The sequence below is a fragment of the Condylura cristata genome, unplaced genomic scaffold (assembly GCF_000260355.1).
Source record: "Condylura cristata isolate star-nosed mole 26May11 unplaced genomic scaffold, ConCri1.0 scaffold00013, whole genome shotgun sequence".
Lineage (NCBI taxonomy): Eukaryota > Metazoa > Chordata > Mammalia > Eulipotyphla > Talpidae > Condylura > Condylura cristata.
In genome coordinates this window covers 28420224-28438014 of record NW_004567114.1, presented here as the reverse complement: position 1 = coordinate 28438014, position 17791 = coordinate 28420224, and the positions used below count along the sequence as shown (strand labels likewise).

General features: G+C 43.2%; 1 protein-coding gene across 1 annotated transcript in view; it reads left to right on the top strand.

Annotated features, from left to right (window-relative positions):
* The window catches only part of MTHFD1 (methylenetetrahydrofolate dehydrogenase (NADP+ dependent) 1, methenyltetrahydrofolate cyclohydrolase, formyltetrahydrofolate synthetase), a gene marked incomplete at its 5' end in the record, with an annotated part of 55573 nt that overhangs the window by 33103 nt on the left and 4679 nt on the right, over positions 1 to 17791 (top strand). Inside the window, 11 exon segments of the mRNA XM_012724399.1 lie at positions 2241 to 2343; positions 4891 to 4967; positions 5584 to 5724; positions 7076 to 7144; positions 7431 to 7542; positions 7637 to 7776; positions 9904 to 9945; positions 12162 to 12262; positions 13094 to 13271; positions 15926 to 16033; positions 16563 to 16715. Of these exon segments, the coding sequence (XP_012579853.1) occupies positions 2241 to 2343; positions 4891 to 4967; positions 5584 to 5724; positions 7076 to 7144; positions 7431 to 7542; positions 7637 to 7776; positions 9904 to 9945; positions 12162 to 12262; positions 13094 to 13271; positions 15926 to 16033; positions 16563 to 16715 (1224 nt within the window).

Genomic DNA, 17791 nt, shown 5'->3' with positions numbered 1-17791 from the left:
TATGCTATACACAGTAAAGACTGGTGGTAGAGGCTTCTTCTCCGTCTATAAACTGCACATGGTTAGTCCTACAATCGAGCACTGACAGCCTGCCCATCTGAGAAGATGACTGACACTTCCTTTATAGCCTGGAGAGGAGTACACAAGAACAGCTTTTGTATTTTAAATAAACCTTGCCCTTTCCAGTACTGGAACATTAATCAAGAAGGGTTACTTGTATATTTTATTTCAATCTGTATAACAAATATATAGAATTAAAAATACATGTACCTACCATATGACCCAGAAATCCCACTCCCAGGAGGAATGCGAGCATGTTCGTATAAAAACATGAATATTTCTACTATGTCTATTAATAATTTCCAAAATCTAGAAACAACCCAAATACACCGCAGTGGATGAGTGGGTAGACAGGACAGAAGGTCTGTATAACAGGGAATGAACTACTGCTACACCAGCAGCTTGACTGAATCTCAGAGGCGTTACATTGAGTGAAGGAAGCATACTGTGTGCTTCCAGTTCTACGACATTTTACAAAAAGACAAAGCTTTGGATGGAAAGTGGGTGCTGGTGATCATAGCTTGAGGGAGAGGGTGGCAAGAAAGGGATGGCATGAGAGTTTTGAAGACAAAATTTTAAAATATATTCATATGAAAGAAATAGAATCCTTTAGATTTTTATCCTTTATACTTTGTGTGTGTGTGTGTGTTTCCAATAAACTGGCATGTATAAACATTCAATAAAAGGTGTATGCTGTTATCAACAATAGTAATACCTGCTTTATTTTTCAGTTTTTCATAATTTTGTATTTTGATGCTGCAAGAAGAGTGTGTGAAATTCCTTTTTACCAACATGCATTAACTTTATATTTCTATAGATAGATGCATTTTCCCCCTGCACTCACAATTTGATATTCCTTAATTTATTTTGCTTTCATATACCCCCCCTAAAACCCTATGTATAAGGCAAGTCAACTGTTACTGTATTTTGTGTAAAAAAAAAAAAAAAAGCTTTACATTCTGAATTACAGTGGAAGAAGCAGGCTGATGGAACTTTCTGTCAGATGTAGAGGGGGACTAGATTAAATGTATAAGTGGTCTTTCAGAAGCTCTCAGGACTTGAAATCAAGGGACTCACCCAAGGTCAAGTTGGAGCTAGAACTCCTGTGTCCTGTTCCCGGGGTCCCCACGTACAGATTGCAGCACAGGTTATTTCTGGTGCCCAAGAGTTTTGCTGACTTCTGTACACAGTGTCATGTTCTGGGCTTAAGAGGCTGTTGGCTCAGCCAGTAAGCACAACTTCTGAAAACACACCTGCAGTTTGAAAACAAAGCCCTGATAGCACAGGAAAGGAAGTAGGGAAAGAGTGGGGCTTGCTGGAGCCCACTCAGATATACCAGCAGCTAGAAAAAAAGAACATGTTTTATAGGCGTTTTCCATTTCCATGTGACTCAGGTAGGGATATAGTGTAAATAAATAGAATGTCCAAGTTTTATGAGGGGGGGAAAAAAAAAGCAAACGCTTTCTGTGTTTTTGTTAACAGTGAGAGGGAAGTGAAAGTACAGTGTGACATACAAAGCATGTACTAGTGACTGATACTTATTTTTGCTCTTCTAAATATTTAGTTTTAATTGTGCTTCTCAAGTGTCTGAAAGAACTTAGCATGTTGCATTTCCTCTGAAAATGTTTGGGTTTAGTGAACTAGGTACAACCCTTCTTGGTTACTGTGGTTATTTAGGGCTAGGTGTAGGGAAATACTTCCGGTGCTGTAGAGACAAATATGTTAATACTTTAGTACATGTGGGAGTAGGAAATAACCCCACGTTCAGCCTGAGGAATTCTATTTTGAACTTAAAATGGTTTCTATTTTCTAAGGGGACCTTATCTGGAGATAGGGATTAAAACATTTTTTAAATGTGTATTATTCTTGAGTCCTCCATGGTGGCGCAACAGGTTAAAGCACAGCACTAGGAAGCTTGCCGCTTCAGCATGAGTTAGATCCCCAGCCCCATAGGTGACCCAGATGGCGCAGCAGACTTTCCTGTCTCACCTGCTGCTTGCCTCAGCAGTGTATTTCATCAGTCTGCCTGTTCTGCTTTCCACTGTTTCTGGTGAATCCTCTTACTGTTTTTGCACCTCTGGCCTGTACCCAGTTCTGTATGCATCAATAAATCAATCTTTAAAAAATTAATTTTTCTTTTATGTATTTCATCTTATGTTTCAACTTTTCTACCTCTTCAGAGATTGGGCATTGAAAAGACCGACCCCGCTGCACTTACCGATGAGGAGATAAATAGATTTGCAAGGCTGGATATTGATCCAGACACCATAACCTGGCAGAGAGGTATGGACAATTCATTGCCTGGGTTATCCCCTCTGTTAAGAGTTGTTAAAATGTGAGGTGCAGAAGCGTGTGTGTTGATGTTTTCATGGGTAAGGCCTAACCAAGCTGGCCACCTGTGTCAACCTCTCTCCTGTAATCAAACCTCTTTGTTGGGTTAACTGGAATTTTCCTGGTGTTGATTCGAGTGATGATAGCTTCAAAGAAGATCATACATAAACTAAAAATAACATTTTGCAAAATTCATTTTATGCAAAAACTTTTCAAGTTATGAAGTAGAAAAATTATGTTTAATCACTTCTTGAATCATGTTATCCTTTATTCTCTGAATTCCTCTGAATTCATGTCTGGCAAAAGCAATTTGATTTTTCTTGTAGCTTTCCAGCTTGCCTACACATTTTTTACCTCATTTTACTAAATTCTCTTATAATAAAGTAGGTAGCCCTCAATTTACACCCTTAGCAATTTAGTGAATTTCTTGACTTTACTGTCATATGTAGCTTTTCTCTATGTATAACATTCATGGTTTAGAGTTACATTTTATACCATTTATCCTGTATCACTGCTAAGAAAGCATTTTCATCCAGTTATGCATAATGCAGCGAACAACCAATTTATTGACATTTTTAATGATTGTCTTTGGCTCAGTAGCTATTCTAGCTAAAGACATTATAACGCCTCTTCCTTTACTTCAAATGAAGAATCCATTTTGAAAATTCATATTCTCATTACTTTTCTTTTGCTTTAGGTCTAATTTATGGTTTGTTTTTTTTTTAAAGATTTATTTATTTATTCATACAGAATTGTGGTACAGACCAGAGATGCAGAGGGTGAGAGGATTCACCAGGGACAGAGTGGGGAACAGAACAGGCAGATCAACAAAGTACACTGCTGAGGGGAGCAGCGGGCGGGTCAGGAGAGGTCTGCCTCGCCATGTGGATCTCCTCCAGGGCAGGCGGGGATCAAACTCATGCGGAAGTGGCTTAAGCTTCTTAGTGCTGTGCTTTAACCCGCTGCGCCACCAGGGAGGGCCTAATTTATGCTTTTTAAGAAAAGTAAAAAGACAAGTGAAGGGGCCGCCCTAGTGCTACTAGGTTAAGTCTCAGCACTGTGAAGATAATGGCAGCCACTAGTTCAAGCCCTGGCCAGGGAGCTGACCCACATGGCACAGCAGACCTCTCCTGTCTCACCCGCTGCTCCCCTCAGCAGTGTATTTCAGTAGATCTGCCTGTTCTGCTCCCCACTCTGTCTCTGATGAATCCTCTCACACATGCCCACCCCCCCACACCTGTGGCCTATATCCCAGTTCTTGTATGCATAATAAGTATATCTTGTAAATCTTTAAAAAAAAAAAAAAAGGCCCTTCCTAGTGGCGCAGTGGGTTTGAGCACAGCACTGCTAACTGACTGTGGCTGCTTCAGTGCGAATTTGATCCCTGGCCCTGGAGGTGATCCACATGGTGCAGCAGACCTCTCCAGCCCCACCCACTGCTCCCCTCAGCAGTGTACTTCATCAATCTGCCTGTTCTGCTCCCCACTCTGTCTCGGGTGAATTCTTTCACAGTGCCTGCACCTCTGGCCTCTACCCCAGTTCTACATGCAAAAATTAATAAAATCTTAAAAAAAAAAAAAAAACAGACAAGGGAGAAAGTAGATCATGTAATACAGAGAAATTAAAGACTTAACTCTAGATTTTTTGAAAAAGGGAGGTGATCTCTAATAGCAGATTACATCCTTCATTTACAAGTATGGGGGGGGGTGTCTGTCTGAGTACCATCTAAGTCTGAGTACTGTTTTCAGGAATGAAATTAGTACATCGTCATGAATCATCATTTGACGTTTCATTGAGTACTTTCAAAGTAACCCCTTTTCTTTGACCCACTTAGAGGATGACCTGGTTTGTTGTTTATTTTGTGTTTTCTTGTTTTCATCTGGCATGTCATCCCAAAAGCAAAGCTCTGAGTAGGAGTATTTAGTCCTGGAATTGGAGTTGACATTGGTTCATTGGTTGATCTTCGCCATGTTTTCTGAGGGTGTCCATTTGTACAGACAGGCTGTACAACTCAGGGTGGAGACCTTTCCTTCTGAGGGTGCTAACGGGAAGAGCAGGGCTGTGCTCAACATGCTTCAAAAGGCGGCTGCCCTTGCCCCACATTCATGGCTCTGGGCTGCTCAGGATCTTGCCCGACATTTAGGCATCCCACCAGGTGACATCACAAACCTTGACCTTTGGAAAAACTACACCAGCTCTGTTACTCTTTGATCGGAATACGCTTTAAAACAAAGCTCAGCTTTCTGGTTGATTGAATTTTCGAGACAGAATAAAAATCAAGCCATTCCGTATTCCTTTCTTCAAAAATAATTCCTGTGCGTTTATGGTATGTGGACATCATGTCTAAACTTCTAGCCATATTCCAGGTTAGCTGAAACACTTGGTGTTAAAATCGAGTGTTAGTAGTAAGTCAGACTTGTGGCTTCAAAACTCTGCAATTCCTTTGACTTTCTGGCCCTTTTACTAAAAATTGTTTTGTATCTTCCCACTCTACTATAGTTTTGGATACCAATGATAGATTCCTGAGGAAGATCACAATTGGACAGGCTCCAACAGAGAAAGGGTACACGCGAACGGTAACTATTTGTTCCTTTTTAAGTAAATCAGTTCACAGGAACCAGATCCTTGCTTCTATCCTCCTCCAGCCTCTTCCATTCGATTGCTGCTGCCAGGTGTTGTTCTGCCTTCTCCCTTTTAAAATGGAAGTGAGTAGGTGTGTGGTATTGAGTACTCCTGACAGCTTTTGCCACGAATCCCATGTGTCACCTGTGTGTTTTTCCCTGGCTTTTTTTCCTGGAGGTGGGGAGCCCTAAGTGAATATCCTTGCACACAAATTGATTAAAATTGCGTCTTTTCTTTTTTTGTGACCACTTTGCACTATTTCTCAGCTGTGTAAGAGCTTCTGTATGTCTCCTTTGGATGTTAGGCTATTCCAGATACACAGGGGTCATTGACCCTACTACATATATATATATATTTTTTTTTTTTAAATGACTAATCGATCTTGGAATAATTGATTATCAATTTTTGCTTGTTGGAGGATTTTTTTTACTATATCTTTTGTGCACTCTGTTGTTGTTCTAGCCTTTAAAGCTATTTGTTTACATCTCTAGTACAAATAAGGTTAACTTTTGCAATTCATGCTTTTGGTTTAATGCCATTTTCACTGTTTTATCTTCCACCTGTTTACAGGCCCAGTTCGATATCTCTGTGGCCAGTGAAATCATGGCTGTGCTGGCTCTCACCAGTTCTCTGGAAGACATGAGAGAAAGACTGGGCAAAATGGTGGTGGCTTCCAGCAAGAAAGGGGAGCCCATCAGTGCTGAAGACCTGGTGAGCACACAGGCACCCCGGGCTAGGTGACGTCCCTGGATCTGTCGTCCTGGGGTCTCTCACTGGTACCCCTAATAAAAATTAGGTTTACCAAAAGTGCAACTAATAAATTCAGTATGATTTTGCTATTTACAAGAAAGTTGTGAAACTCATAGGAGCTACTTTGAATAATTGGTGGCATACCCCATCTTCACCTGTGAGCATTGCCAAGCTCGGTGTACGGCTTCAGCGTGCAGAGGACTCCAGAGTCAGAGGGAGGCCTGAGAGGTCAAGCTTGGAGTCAGCCCAGGCTCCTTCAGTGGCAGACCTTCCCGCACTGAGGCCTCTTGTCACCAGCTGTTGACTACCACGTCCACTGTAGGGGACAGCTCTCTGGCCAGTTCCTCTGATGGTCCGACTAGACTAGTTTTCCACATCAGTGTTATTTCTGAACTGCCTACATGCTAATATGAGGCCAGAGATGAGGTAATCTGTTAGATTAATTTTCAGCATTTTTTTTTTTAAAGATTTATTTATTTATTCATACAGAACTGGGGTACAGGCCAGAGGCTCAGGGGCGGTGAGAGGCTTCACCAGAGACAGAGTGGGGAGCAGAACAGGCAGATCGAAGAAGTACACTGCTGAGGGGAGCAGCGGGCGGGTCAGGAGAGGTCTGGCTCGCCATGTGGTCTCCTCCGGGGCAGGCGGCAGACGGGAATCGAACTCATACGGAAGTGGCTTCAGATTCTCAGTGCTGTGCTTTAACCCGCTGCGCCACCAGGGAGGGCCAATTTTCAGCATTTTAAAAGGACAGGTGTGGTAGGATAAGGAGAAAGAAAAAGAGAGGCATTTGCATTGTCATAGGAGGGCAAGAGCTAGATTCATTTTTTTAGACCCCTGTTTAGGTTGACATACACCAAAATAAATGGAATCCCTAGCTTTACCTGACTTTGGTACTAGTAATGTAGAGTTGAAAATGAACTCTTAGGTTAAATTTTCACTTTCAGCTTTGAGAAACGTTGGATCCAGACACCAAAGTTACTGTAATTCTGTACTCTAGGAACTAGCCTTTTGGTGCTGTGAACTAGTCTACGTTGAATTCCTTACACCCCGGAGTAACAGAACTTGACCGAAATGCTTGTTTCAAAAATGGCATGTGTAAGTTATTTCCAGTTCCATGCTGTTTGTTCTCCTTCCCTAAAAGTACATGGTAGCAGGAGCCACAAAAGAAGTAAGCTTGTGACTGTTCCAGTTCAGGTAAAAGTACTAATTGGTTCAGGACGGCTAAGAAAGGAAGACCATGTTGAGTTCTGGTTTCAGAAGTTGGGTGTCCTGCTGGTGGGAACTAATGCTTGGCGCCTTTGTTTTGCAGGGAGTGAGTGGCGCGCTGACTGTGCTCATGAAGGACGCCATCAAACCCAACCTCATGCAGACATTAGAGGTGAGCAGTGACCCCCGCTTCCCGGGCTGGGTCTCCACATCCAGAACAGAGTGGTTGTCAAGCACACTGTCCTTGGGGAACTGGAGACTTTCCACCTGCTCAGCTCTTTCTTCCCATTCTTCCTCACAGTGTGACAGGGATGTTACTAAAATATAAAAGGTCCTCCTCAGTGTTTTCTCTCCAGGGAGTCTTTCTCTTTGGGATTCCAGCTCCCTTTTATATTCTGGGCTCTGTGATCCCACTTTGAAGTGGGATTGGCTGCTGGATCTTGTCTTCCTTTGCACAGGGCACACCGGTGTTCGTTCACGCTGGGCCATTTGCCAACATTGCACATGGGAACTCCTCCATCATTGCAGACCGCATTGCACTCAAGCTTGTTGGGCCCGAAGGGTTTGTAGGTGAGTGTTTTTGCATAGTACATAGGCTAAGTGCCCCCTCCAACATCAAGAAGTCAGGTGCCATTTTTACAGTCGTTTTTTTCCTTCCCTGCAGTGACAGAAGCAGGGTTCGGAGCAGACATTGGAATGGAAAAGTTTTTTAACATCAAATGCCGATATTCTGGTCTTCGCCCTCACGTGGTTGTGCTTGTTGCCACCGTCAGGGCTCTGAAAATGCATGGTGGTGGCCCCACGGTAAGCATCAAAAGAGTGAAGAATATCCATTTTGATAATGTTCTGAAGGCTGGAAGGAAGTTGTGTGGCTTGTACCTGTATCTTCATCAAGCTCCTCGAGACAAATAGGTGCCCAAAATAAGCAGTGTTCAGACCGCTTTTAGCTATTCTGCTCAGCTTTCCAAGAGGGCCCAACTGGCTTCCTCTGATAACATCTTACCCCCTCCAAGCACCTTTATGCTAAGATTGTTCCTCTTAAATGTGAGTCACATTTGTCCTCTAAATAGTGATACTGACAGCCAGACAACCAAACCATTTAACTGAGACAGAGGTTAGCACCTTCCCGAGAGGGCATGCCAGACAGGACCCCTAGCAGCCTGGGACAGGGATGGGGGGTTTGGGGGGTACCATGCCAAGGCAGCTTCCAGGTACAGACAAACTGAGGTTAGGATTAGTTGATCTGCAGCTCCAACCCAAACTGTTTCCCTGAATTCCTGCTGCTTAGAAATTGTACTTTTTGATCCACTATTCTAACATCCTTTCCTCCACATCTGTATGTAAAGACGTGGTGCTACCTTCTAGAAACTGTTTGAGGAAGTACTGGGTGCCTGTCCCCCAGGAGCCAGTCTGTAATGGGGAAGTAAGACCTCCCTCACCGATAGCACAAGACCGGTGTTTCCTAGTGTAGTAGTGATCAAGGTTTTTGCTAAGCTAGCCATCCTCAAACATTTTGGTCTCAAGTCTTCCTTACACTCTTAAAACTTATGGAGGGTCTGAAGGAGGTTTTGTTCAGGTGGGGTATAGCTACCGATACTTGCCATATAAGGAATTAAAACCAGCTACATGTGAACACATTTTTTAATTGAAACATTTTCCAAATCAGAATTTTGGCAGTGTACACTTTTCAGACCTCTTCACTTAGTTGAAGACCTCTGGGTTCTCATCTTCTGTGTTTAGTCTGTTGTGGTATCAATTTGTAATCTGGCAAAGTGCATTGTGTACTCAGTGAAAGAATAAAAAGGAAAAGGGCCGTAAGATCCTAGTGTCACTACGGACATGGTCTTGACCTCCTACTTCCAGACGATGCCTTGAGAACCACTGCTGTAGCCCAGCCCCAGCCCACAGCCCTCCTCTCTAGTCTCACTGATCCCCGAGGAGCCAGAAGCACTCCTGACCTGGGGCACCCAGGGACATTCTGAACTATTTTTCAGTAGTTTTTTTCCTGATCATAGATAAGATTTCTCGCTCTTGGACCTCCCACTCACCCTCACACCATCACTCCTCCTTTCTTGCTTTCCCTCTGATCTCATGGTTTGAAAAGTAATAATGAAGACACTTAACCTGCAGTCCCAAGAGGAGGACCTAACACAAACAGGTCTCCCCAGGGGCCACATCTGCTGCTCACATTCCCTGTGGAGCCACTGTGAGGCTCAGATTGTGGGGACTGAGGTCCCTGCTTCCTGCCCTGCTTCTCTGTGGCCTCTTTTGGGTCAAACACCAGTGTCCCCTGAGAAGGGGAGTGGGACTGACTACAGGTTCCTTAGTCATTATCAGTTGCCAAAAGTGGTGTCCATGGAATCAGCATCTCCCCCTTACACACAAACCCCATGGTCATTCCTTCAGACATGGCAGGACCAAGCCCCGCTTAGACCTGCGTAACAGTGAATGCACTAGTTAAGTATTCTCACCCCTGCAGGTATGCTCTCTGACAAAGAAAATCCATGTGTTGTTTCCTTCCTGTTTGTGTTGTTCATGCACCCCAATTCAACTCCACGTGGCGTGAGCTGGCTGTGTGGACCAGTTCATGAACCCATCACAGGGCTTGTCATAGACTCGGAGGACAGACCTTCAGGGTGGCCTTTGCAGAGGTGACAGCTGCCTTTTCCCTTACACTCACTCACCTTACTTGCAAACCATTGCTATGAGGTAGCACCTACCTTTTCCCCCTCCCTTTGTTGATTCTTCCCTCTTACGTCCTTGATTTGGGCCCCAAAGCTGTCTGACTCTTCAGTTTCTTGTTTTTGTTTTTTGCTATAGAATTGTCCTATTCCCTTAAGGCAGGGAACAGCATTAAACTGCAAGCATCATTTTAGTCTGAAATCTAACTGAAATAGAAAATGCCTCTGACTTTGCTGTCGTTCCTTCCAGGTTACAGCTGGACTGCCTCTTCCTAAGGCTTACATCGAGGAGGTAATGTCAGACATTTCCACTTACTTGTCCTAGAAAGCACCATGCCCTGAAACAGTTTCTCAGCCCCGTTCATATGAATGAGTTGGGGTCGCTCTATAATTGTTCCTGAAAGAAAAAGATACTAAAAGATTTTAATTGTGCTGAAGGTTTAAATGAAGTACAGAAGTATCTCATAAAAGCAAATTACCCCATGTAGGATGTCAGTAAAATCACTGTCCTACACTGTAATTGCTTCTGAACCAGTTTGCCCCCTGGGGACCTTTGGCAGTATCTAGAGATATTTTTACAGCTTGGAGCAGGGTATGCTTCTGATGTCTAGGGTAACAGCCAGAGATGCTGCTTAACACTGTACATTTGTAAGAGAGCTCCCACCACACAGAATTATTAGGCCTGCAGTGTCAGTAAAGCTGAGGCTGAGAAGTCCTGTACTGACCTTGTGAAGTTTCCTTCCATTATCTTCCCTGCATTGGCTGATAGACTCCAAATGACATTCAGATGGAAGTAAGTGGGGGCCTTTTCCTCTGGAGATTTAAATCCATATTAAAGGGCCAGGATATTACCAGCATCCTGGCTATTTTTCTAGGCAGAGCTTCCATGAACTGAGATGGCTTCTAGCATCAAGTAGGAGCTCCAAGAATAATTGTGAGCTCTGGCCTTTTCATAGTTTACATCATTCACTACCAAAGAAACATTTTAGAGCCAGCCTGGGTTGAGTATATGAGGGAAAGGTCCTCAGATGAGATGGCAAGGTCAGCTGCTGTCGTTGTTAATTCAATTATCCTGCCTATTTTGAGAGGCTTTTAAAATGTTAAGCAATACAGGGTCACTGTTCAGGGCCCAAATGAAGTATTTCTGAAGGAGCTGGGAAAGAATTGTCGCTGCCTTGAGTCTGCTTGTCTTATGAGTTATGATTTGCCTTTTATGGTCATTTGTCTGAATCACGCGTAGGAGGGGAATTCACAGTTCTGGCCCTCCTGCCACCCCACAGCCTTTCCTGTGTCTAATTAGAGTGACTGCCCCTAACTGGCCCAGCTGGCATCTTCATTTAGCAATTCCACTTATTTAAAAGAGTTCTCAAACAGTCTTACATATTAATTGGTTTCATGTGATGAAAGGTAAAGACTTAGTGCTCTGTAGAAAAGCAACTAAATCTTAATTTTCAGTTATTAAAAAAGAAAAGCATGAAGTTTGTTTATAATGATCTCAGCTGTTTTCTACCTTTGGGTTACCTTTCACTGTTTTGTGGAATCCACAAACTAAGCTCTATTACTACTTGCGTTTTGCTCATAATTCAGTGTATGTATTTTCATTTAAGATTGTTATGTTTTCAGATTTTTTAATATTTAATGTATTTTTCAGCTTCTCAGGGTAAAATACCTTTGCAAAAGAAAAAAATTAAGCAACACAAGAATATGACTTGAATCTTTTTAAGAGTTTAGCTGCACTTCTCAACATTTAAAAAGAAATCATGAATGTACCCATGTATTTTTGCATTTGTCCAAAAATGGAATTAAGCTTTCCAGAGTTTTGCAACTTGAGTACATCTTTGACAGGTTCTATGTTAATACAGATTATATCACTTTTTATAATATCTGCATGGTTAACTGAGTGCATATATCATCATTCACTGACCTAATTCCCTTTAGGAGGTTCTTGCTGTATGCATTTTCCCTGTGCTGCAGTATATTTAATATATTTTTCTTACTTTCCTTTAAATTTCTTAGTATTTGGTTCTTTAAGATGGCATTTATCTTATTTTCTGTTGGATAACAGTAAAGGTTCATGGTTGGTATTTAAAACTGTTGAAGCATCTTTAATGACTTTCTCCTTTGCAAGTACTTTATGGCCTCTGTATAATGAAGGGCAGGCACTGTGTGAAGCTGTGTTCTGATGCAAGGTTCTATGAAATGCTAAGAAGAGTCAGTTTGTACCCTTGTGCCATATGAGGACATAAAAATCTACAAACACAGAGACTGTAAATAGACTTATTTAAAGACAACCGATATCCAAGAACTAGCAAGTAAACATTAAGATACAGTGTCCTGGTTACAGGCTCCACAGCCCCTACTCACGGGGTGGGAGAAATGGACAAGGGGTTGTCCCCTATACGTATTTTCTGACAGTGTGTGGCTACTGGCCCAAGGAGACAGCTTCCCCTTGAAGCAGCTATTTGCAGCTCTTCTCTCTGACCTCATAGATCTTTCCTATTTCGACAGAACCTGGAGTTGGTTGAAAAAGGCTTCAGTAACTTGAGGAAACAAATTGAAAATGCCAGAATGTTTGGAGTTCCTGTAGTAGTAGCCGTGAACGCATTCAAGTAAGTATAAAGTGTCGGCATCAAGGGGGAACATGAAAACTGCTCAGAAACCATCTCCTGGAGCTAATTATGTCACGCTGCTTTCAGCTTTGATTTTGTTCTTCAGCTGCTGCCATTGACCATTAAGCCTGTGCTTTAGCAGCCATTCTGTGACATGACAGCCACCAACAATGTCACAGCAAACTATTCCCCTTGCACAGTCTAGCATTAGAATTGGATCCCTTGCGGGACCCTGCTCTACCAGATGAAGTGGATGGCACACAGGCCTCAAGTTAAATGTTTTTTTTGGTCTCCAGAGGCCTTTTGTGCTAACAGAAGATCACAGCCCTACAGAGTTCCATTATTTCACTAGGTCTGGTGGGATGTTGTCTTGACAAAGAGTGGAATGTGTTGAGCTGGAGGTCTTTTCAGCAAGAGTACTTGCGTGGGTTGTTTAGGTTTTGTAATGCTGGTTTTGGTCTTTTTCTACTAACTTAGCCACAGAAAAATGGGAAGTGACAAATTTTCAAAGCTGGTATTTATTGATTTCTTATGATGTGATTGGAACGATCTAAGTACTTTGCATGTATGGACTATCTGAGCCTCATGGCACCCCAGTGAAATAGTGGTCTGAATACTCCCTTTATACCCATGTGGAACTCAAGGCTTGTATCATTTAGGTAACTGACCAAAGCCATCCAACCAGCTGTGGAGCCATTATTCAAACCCACACTCTTTTACAGCTCAGTGTCTGTTTATCAGGGGGTGATTCACATGGGTTTTAGTGGCAAAACTGTATAGTCAGTCCTCCATGCCATCATGAATGCTTTAACGTGAAGCACTACTTTACAGGACAGATACCAACACCGAACTGGACCTTGTCAGCCGTCTTGCCAAAGAACATGGGGCTTTCGATGCCGTCAAGTGTACTCACTGGGCAGAAGGGGGCAAGGGCGCCTTGGCCCTGGCCCAGGCTGTCCAGAGAGCCGCCCAGGCACCCAGCAACTTCCAGCTTCTTTACGATCTCAAGGTAGGCTACCTATTGTATGTTTTTTTTTTTTCAAGATTTTTTTTTTTTAATTTTTATTTATGCGTACAGAACTGGGGTACAGGCCAGAGGTGCAAGGGCGGCAAGAGGCTTCACCAGAGACAGAGTGGGGAGCAGAACCGGCACAGATCGATGAAGTACACTGCTGAGGGGAGCAGTGGGCGGGTCAGGAGAGGTCTGCTGTGCCATGTGGTCACCCCCGGGGCAGGCGGGGATCGAACTCATGCGGAAGTGTCTTTAGCTTCTCAGTGCTGTGCTTTAACCCGCTGCGCCACCAGGGAGGGCCGTATTGTATGTTTTTTAAAAAAGTACAGTGACGTTTCTGAGTAGCTGCCTCTGTATAGAGCCCTGAGTTCAGCAATTTAACTTCAGCTGTGTAGATTTGATTCCCATGTAACTGGTTTACATGACCACAGCCTGGACTCAGCCCGAGACAGCTTTCTTACCTATACTTGCTGCTTTTTTACAGAGCAGGGGGCTAGCCAAGAATGCCCCTGGGAGGCTGGCTCACTTCCTGATGACTGGCAAGGCTCATAGTACAGTGCCTTTGCTGGCAGATTTACCTGTAAAACCAAGAGTGTAATTGTTTAACTCAAGCCACCTGCCATGTTCGAGCCAGTTGGGCAGAAACTACATAAAGCTCAGGAAAGTTTTCTGACTACTTCCCAGAAACCGGGGGAAGCTGTGTGCTTCTGTGCTCACTTTCTGGTACCGAGCTGCCTCAAGTGCAGAGAAGTCCTCAGATGGGAAAGCAAAGCATCCCAGCTTCAGCTTTCTTTCCCTCACTGAGTATATTTCATCTGCTCCAACAGAAGCACTGCTAACTCTGAAATGCAATTATGTTAGGTCAGAGAAAGATTGCTCTTTTACAGGGCTGTGTTTGGTTTCCAGCGCTCTCTCTCATATGTTTTGGGACATGATTAGACATTAAGTTGTATGCCCACAACACTTGGAAACTTTGTTGAGAACATAGATTATATGTAGTGGCTAATTCTGTTTGTATTTGCTAGTCTGTTTTCTGACTTGGTTCACTAAAGATAACCATAGTCTAAAAAACAGCTACAGGAGGTAGAAGGAAGAAACCTTATTACTCTCGAATTTTAACTTTCTCTTATTTCCCTTTGCCCCTTGAAGACATGATACACCTAACAGTTCAGTTTACATCCACCTCCTGACATGGGCATTTCCCTGTTGAGCTTTAATTATACAGTCTAGTTTGAAACTGCTCACTCAAGCATCTTTTTAAGAAATGTCATTAACACAAATTTGCACACAAATGCAAAGCATTCCTAGACACTCTCCCTAAGTCTTTATCTACTGTGCCTAAGTTAGAAACCCCAGTTCTTGAAAGCAGCAGGAAACCTAGAAGTAGGGTAATGAGGACTTTGTACCCAAAAGTTTTCTATGTTCTGAGAAACAGGAGGCTGCTACTTCTTGTCTTATTCAGCATCTGTTGGTCTTAAATCGCCCCCCAGCAAAAGTACTGTTGCTTCAGAAGCTCTGACTGTGCCTTGGCACTTTCAAAGCACGTGAACATAATCTCTGTTAAGAGCCTTATAAAGCCATAATTGAGTAGTCACTTTCTTCACGCCCCCCTTCACAGATTATCACTGCTGAGCTCCAGTCGGAATTTTTATTTTTGTATGAATAGATATTCTTCCTTCAAAAAACAAACCTTGCCCAATATGCTCTCTTAGCCTTATTGCTGGGAAGTAGAGAGTTGTAGTCCTAACCTGAAGAATTTGCGCATCCCAGTTACCTGTGAGTAGCTCTGTTGCCCAGTGCCTGCAGGCAGTCTTTCCCAGTGTTGTTTGCTCTGAATGCTGGTCCCCAAACTAGGCTGCAAGAGCTGGTAAGAAACCAGGCCTCTGTTTTCTGGAAGCTTTGCCCAGGAGGAAGCAGCCTTCAGGCTTCCTACTCAGAAGCCTCAACAGTGAGACACGGGCCTCTTGCCATGGTGCTTCACGTGCCGTGAAAGTATGTCCTCACACTGTCCCCAGCCTGAGTTGTCATATTAGTCACTGGGTTGTCTTCAGTATGTAGGTGATTTTGTTTTTATGGCTGTTTCTAAGTAACAGCAATTAACAATATGTTGTGTTAACGGCAGCATCTGCCTCTCATATGAACTGAGGGTTATGTGGATGAATATCAGCTGTCTTACTTCTCAAACAGTACACCAGTTCTGGCTTCACGTGAGACTGATCTCCATCACTTTAAGAACAGTACTTTTTATCTATAAAGAAAGATTTGTTCTGGGGTAGTCAACAATATTGTTTCTGATATGCCAAATAAGGTCTTAAATACATGTATTCATATATATGTGAATATATACATATATACATATATGTATGTATATATATGTATGTGTGTGTGTGTGTGTGTGTGTGTATATATATATATATATATATATATATATATATATATATATATAGTAACTTTGCCTCTGGAACATTTTCTACTTATAAGATCTGAGATGTGGTATTAAAAGAATGTTTCTTACTGCATAAATCTCAAGCTATTTGCATTTCTGTATATATGTCTGAGAATACCTTCTGATCCCTTTGGGGACACTGACTGGAACATGACCATATCATCAGCAGACCTCCTCACACTATGGTTTCTTTGCTGTATACTAGCTCCCAGTTGAAGATAAAATCAGGATCATTGCCCAGAAGATCTATGGAGCAGACGACATCGAACTGCTTCCTGAGGCTCAGCACAAAGCTGACGTCTACACAAAGCAGGTAGGCGGTTGGCTTGTCCTTTTGACTCTACCAAGCAGGGCTTGGAATCCAAACCCTGAGTTCTCTCAGTTCTGCCAGGCACCTCCTACTTCTCTCCTTTGGGCAGTGACCTCTGCCCTCTGTAATATTGAGTTTGAGCCAGGTCATCGAGTCCCAAATTCTTTATTGACCTATAGGTGGTAGATGAGTATGTGAAGAAAATAGGGGTATATTGTACTAAAATCTTGAGGCCCTGGATCTTCACATCTGCTCCAATCTCTCATCTTAAATTGGCATATAGATGAAAAGGACCTGTCACTGTAAAACACTTGTGGCTGGGGTACTAACTTCCCTTGCCCATCAGAGATCCTTAGGGAAAAAAAGAAAAAAAGCTGCCGTAACTAAGCAGGAAGGCAGTGAGATAGCAGTGATATAAGGGAGTTCGTTGTTTCATATACAGTAAAGAGTCCCTAATGTCACAGTGCCAGATGTTCCTTGTTGCATTATCAGCTATTCATTTGTCCTACTTCTGTCCCCTTCTCTCCCCCAGGGCTTTGGAAACCTGCCCATCTGCATGGCCAAAACACACTTGTCCTTGTCTCATAACCCAGAGCAAAAAGGTGTGCCTACAGGCTTCGTCCTGCCCATTCGTGACATCCGTGCTAGTGTCGGGGCTGGCTTTCTCTACCCCCTTGTAGGAACGGTAAGTGAGTGCTCCTTGTGGGGAGGGGGCACTTGTTCCTCCGTGCTGCTCTGAAATCTGTTCCTGAAGCCATAGAGCACTTGCCAAATGAATAGAGTTCATCCCTGAGGAGAAAGGTGGAGTCAGGCCTATTGGGGTTAAAACCCCTTGCTGAGGTCAGTCATGATGACAGCCCACGATGATGCCACAGAGCTTATGTGATTAGAATGACCATTCTGTTTCCCAGGGTGGTGTGACCTTGAGTGAATCCAGGATGGCCCTAGTTGATAGGATGTGGTGTCGTTAATATATAATCACGAGTGACATTTGTTGGGAGTCTTAAACAGATGAACCCAGTGCCCCCAACTGCCCTGTGAAGGAGGGATGGAGGCTTCCTGGTTCTTGCTGACAGTAAATTCTTTATTTTTGAATAAAGAATATGCCCCTTTAAATGCAAATGGACCCTATAGACCTGGAAGGTGAAGTTGCTTATTTAAATTTCAAGATGTATTAGCTGTGGAGTGCTTTCTTGTGGTACGAGTTTTAGCATATGTAAGGGAAGAAAGACTGTTCCTGGGGAACACTGTTCCTGAAGGACACTGACTTTGTTGATCCCCCTTCGCAGGTTTCCCCTCTGGTGGGCCTCGTTCCCTGTGTGGGCAGACTGTACTTAAATGCAACCCAGGACTGAAATATTAAACTGAACGCACCTGTAAAAGAAACCAGCTCAGTGTGGGGTAGTGCCACAGCCCGTGATCGGGCAGAAGTGTTCGGCCTTATGCCCCAGCCACCCTAGAGAACAGATTTACCTTGTTGGGATGTTCATTGGCCCTTGGAATTTGTAGACATTCCCTTTTTTAAAAAGTGAATTAATTTATTTATGTGCATTGAGGCATCATGGGATATGACACTGTGCTTTCAGGCTATGAGTCACACCTGGACATATGTAATCTTGTCACACCCACCACTGAAGCCCAGATGACCCTGCACCATAGTCTGTTGGTTTCCCTCGCTCCTTTGCAACCACCACGTCAGTTCTGCAGTCAGATAGAATTTCCCTCTTAATAGGAATGTTAAACTATTTACCTACTACCTTC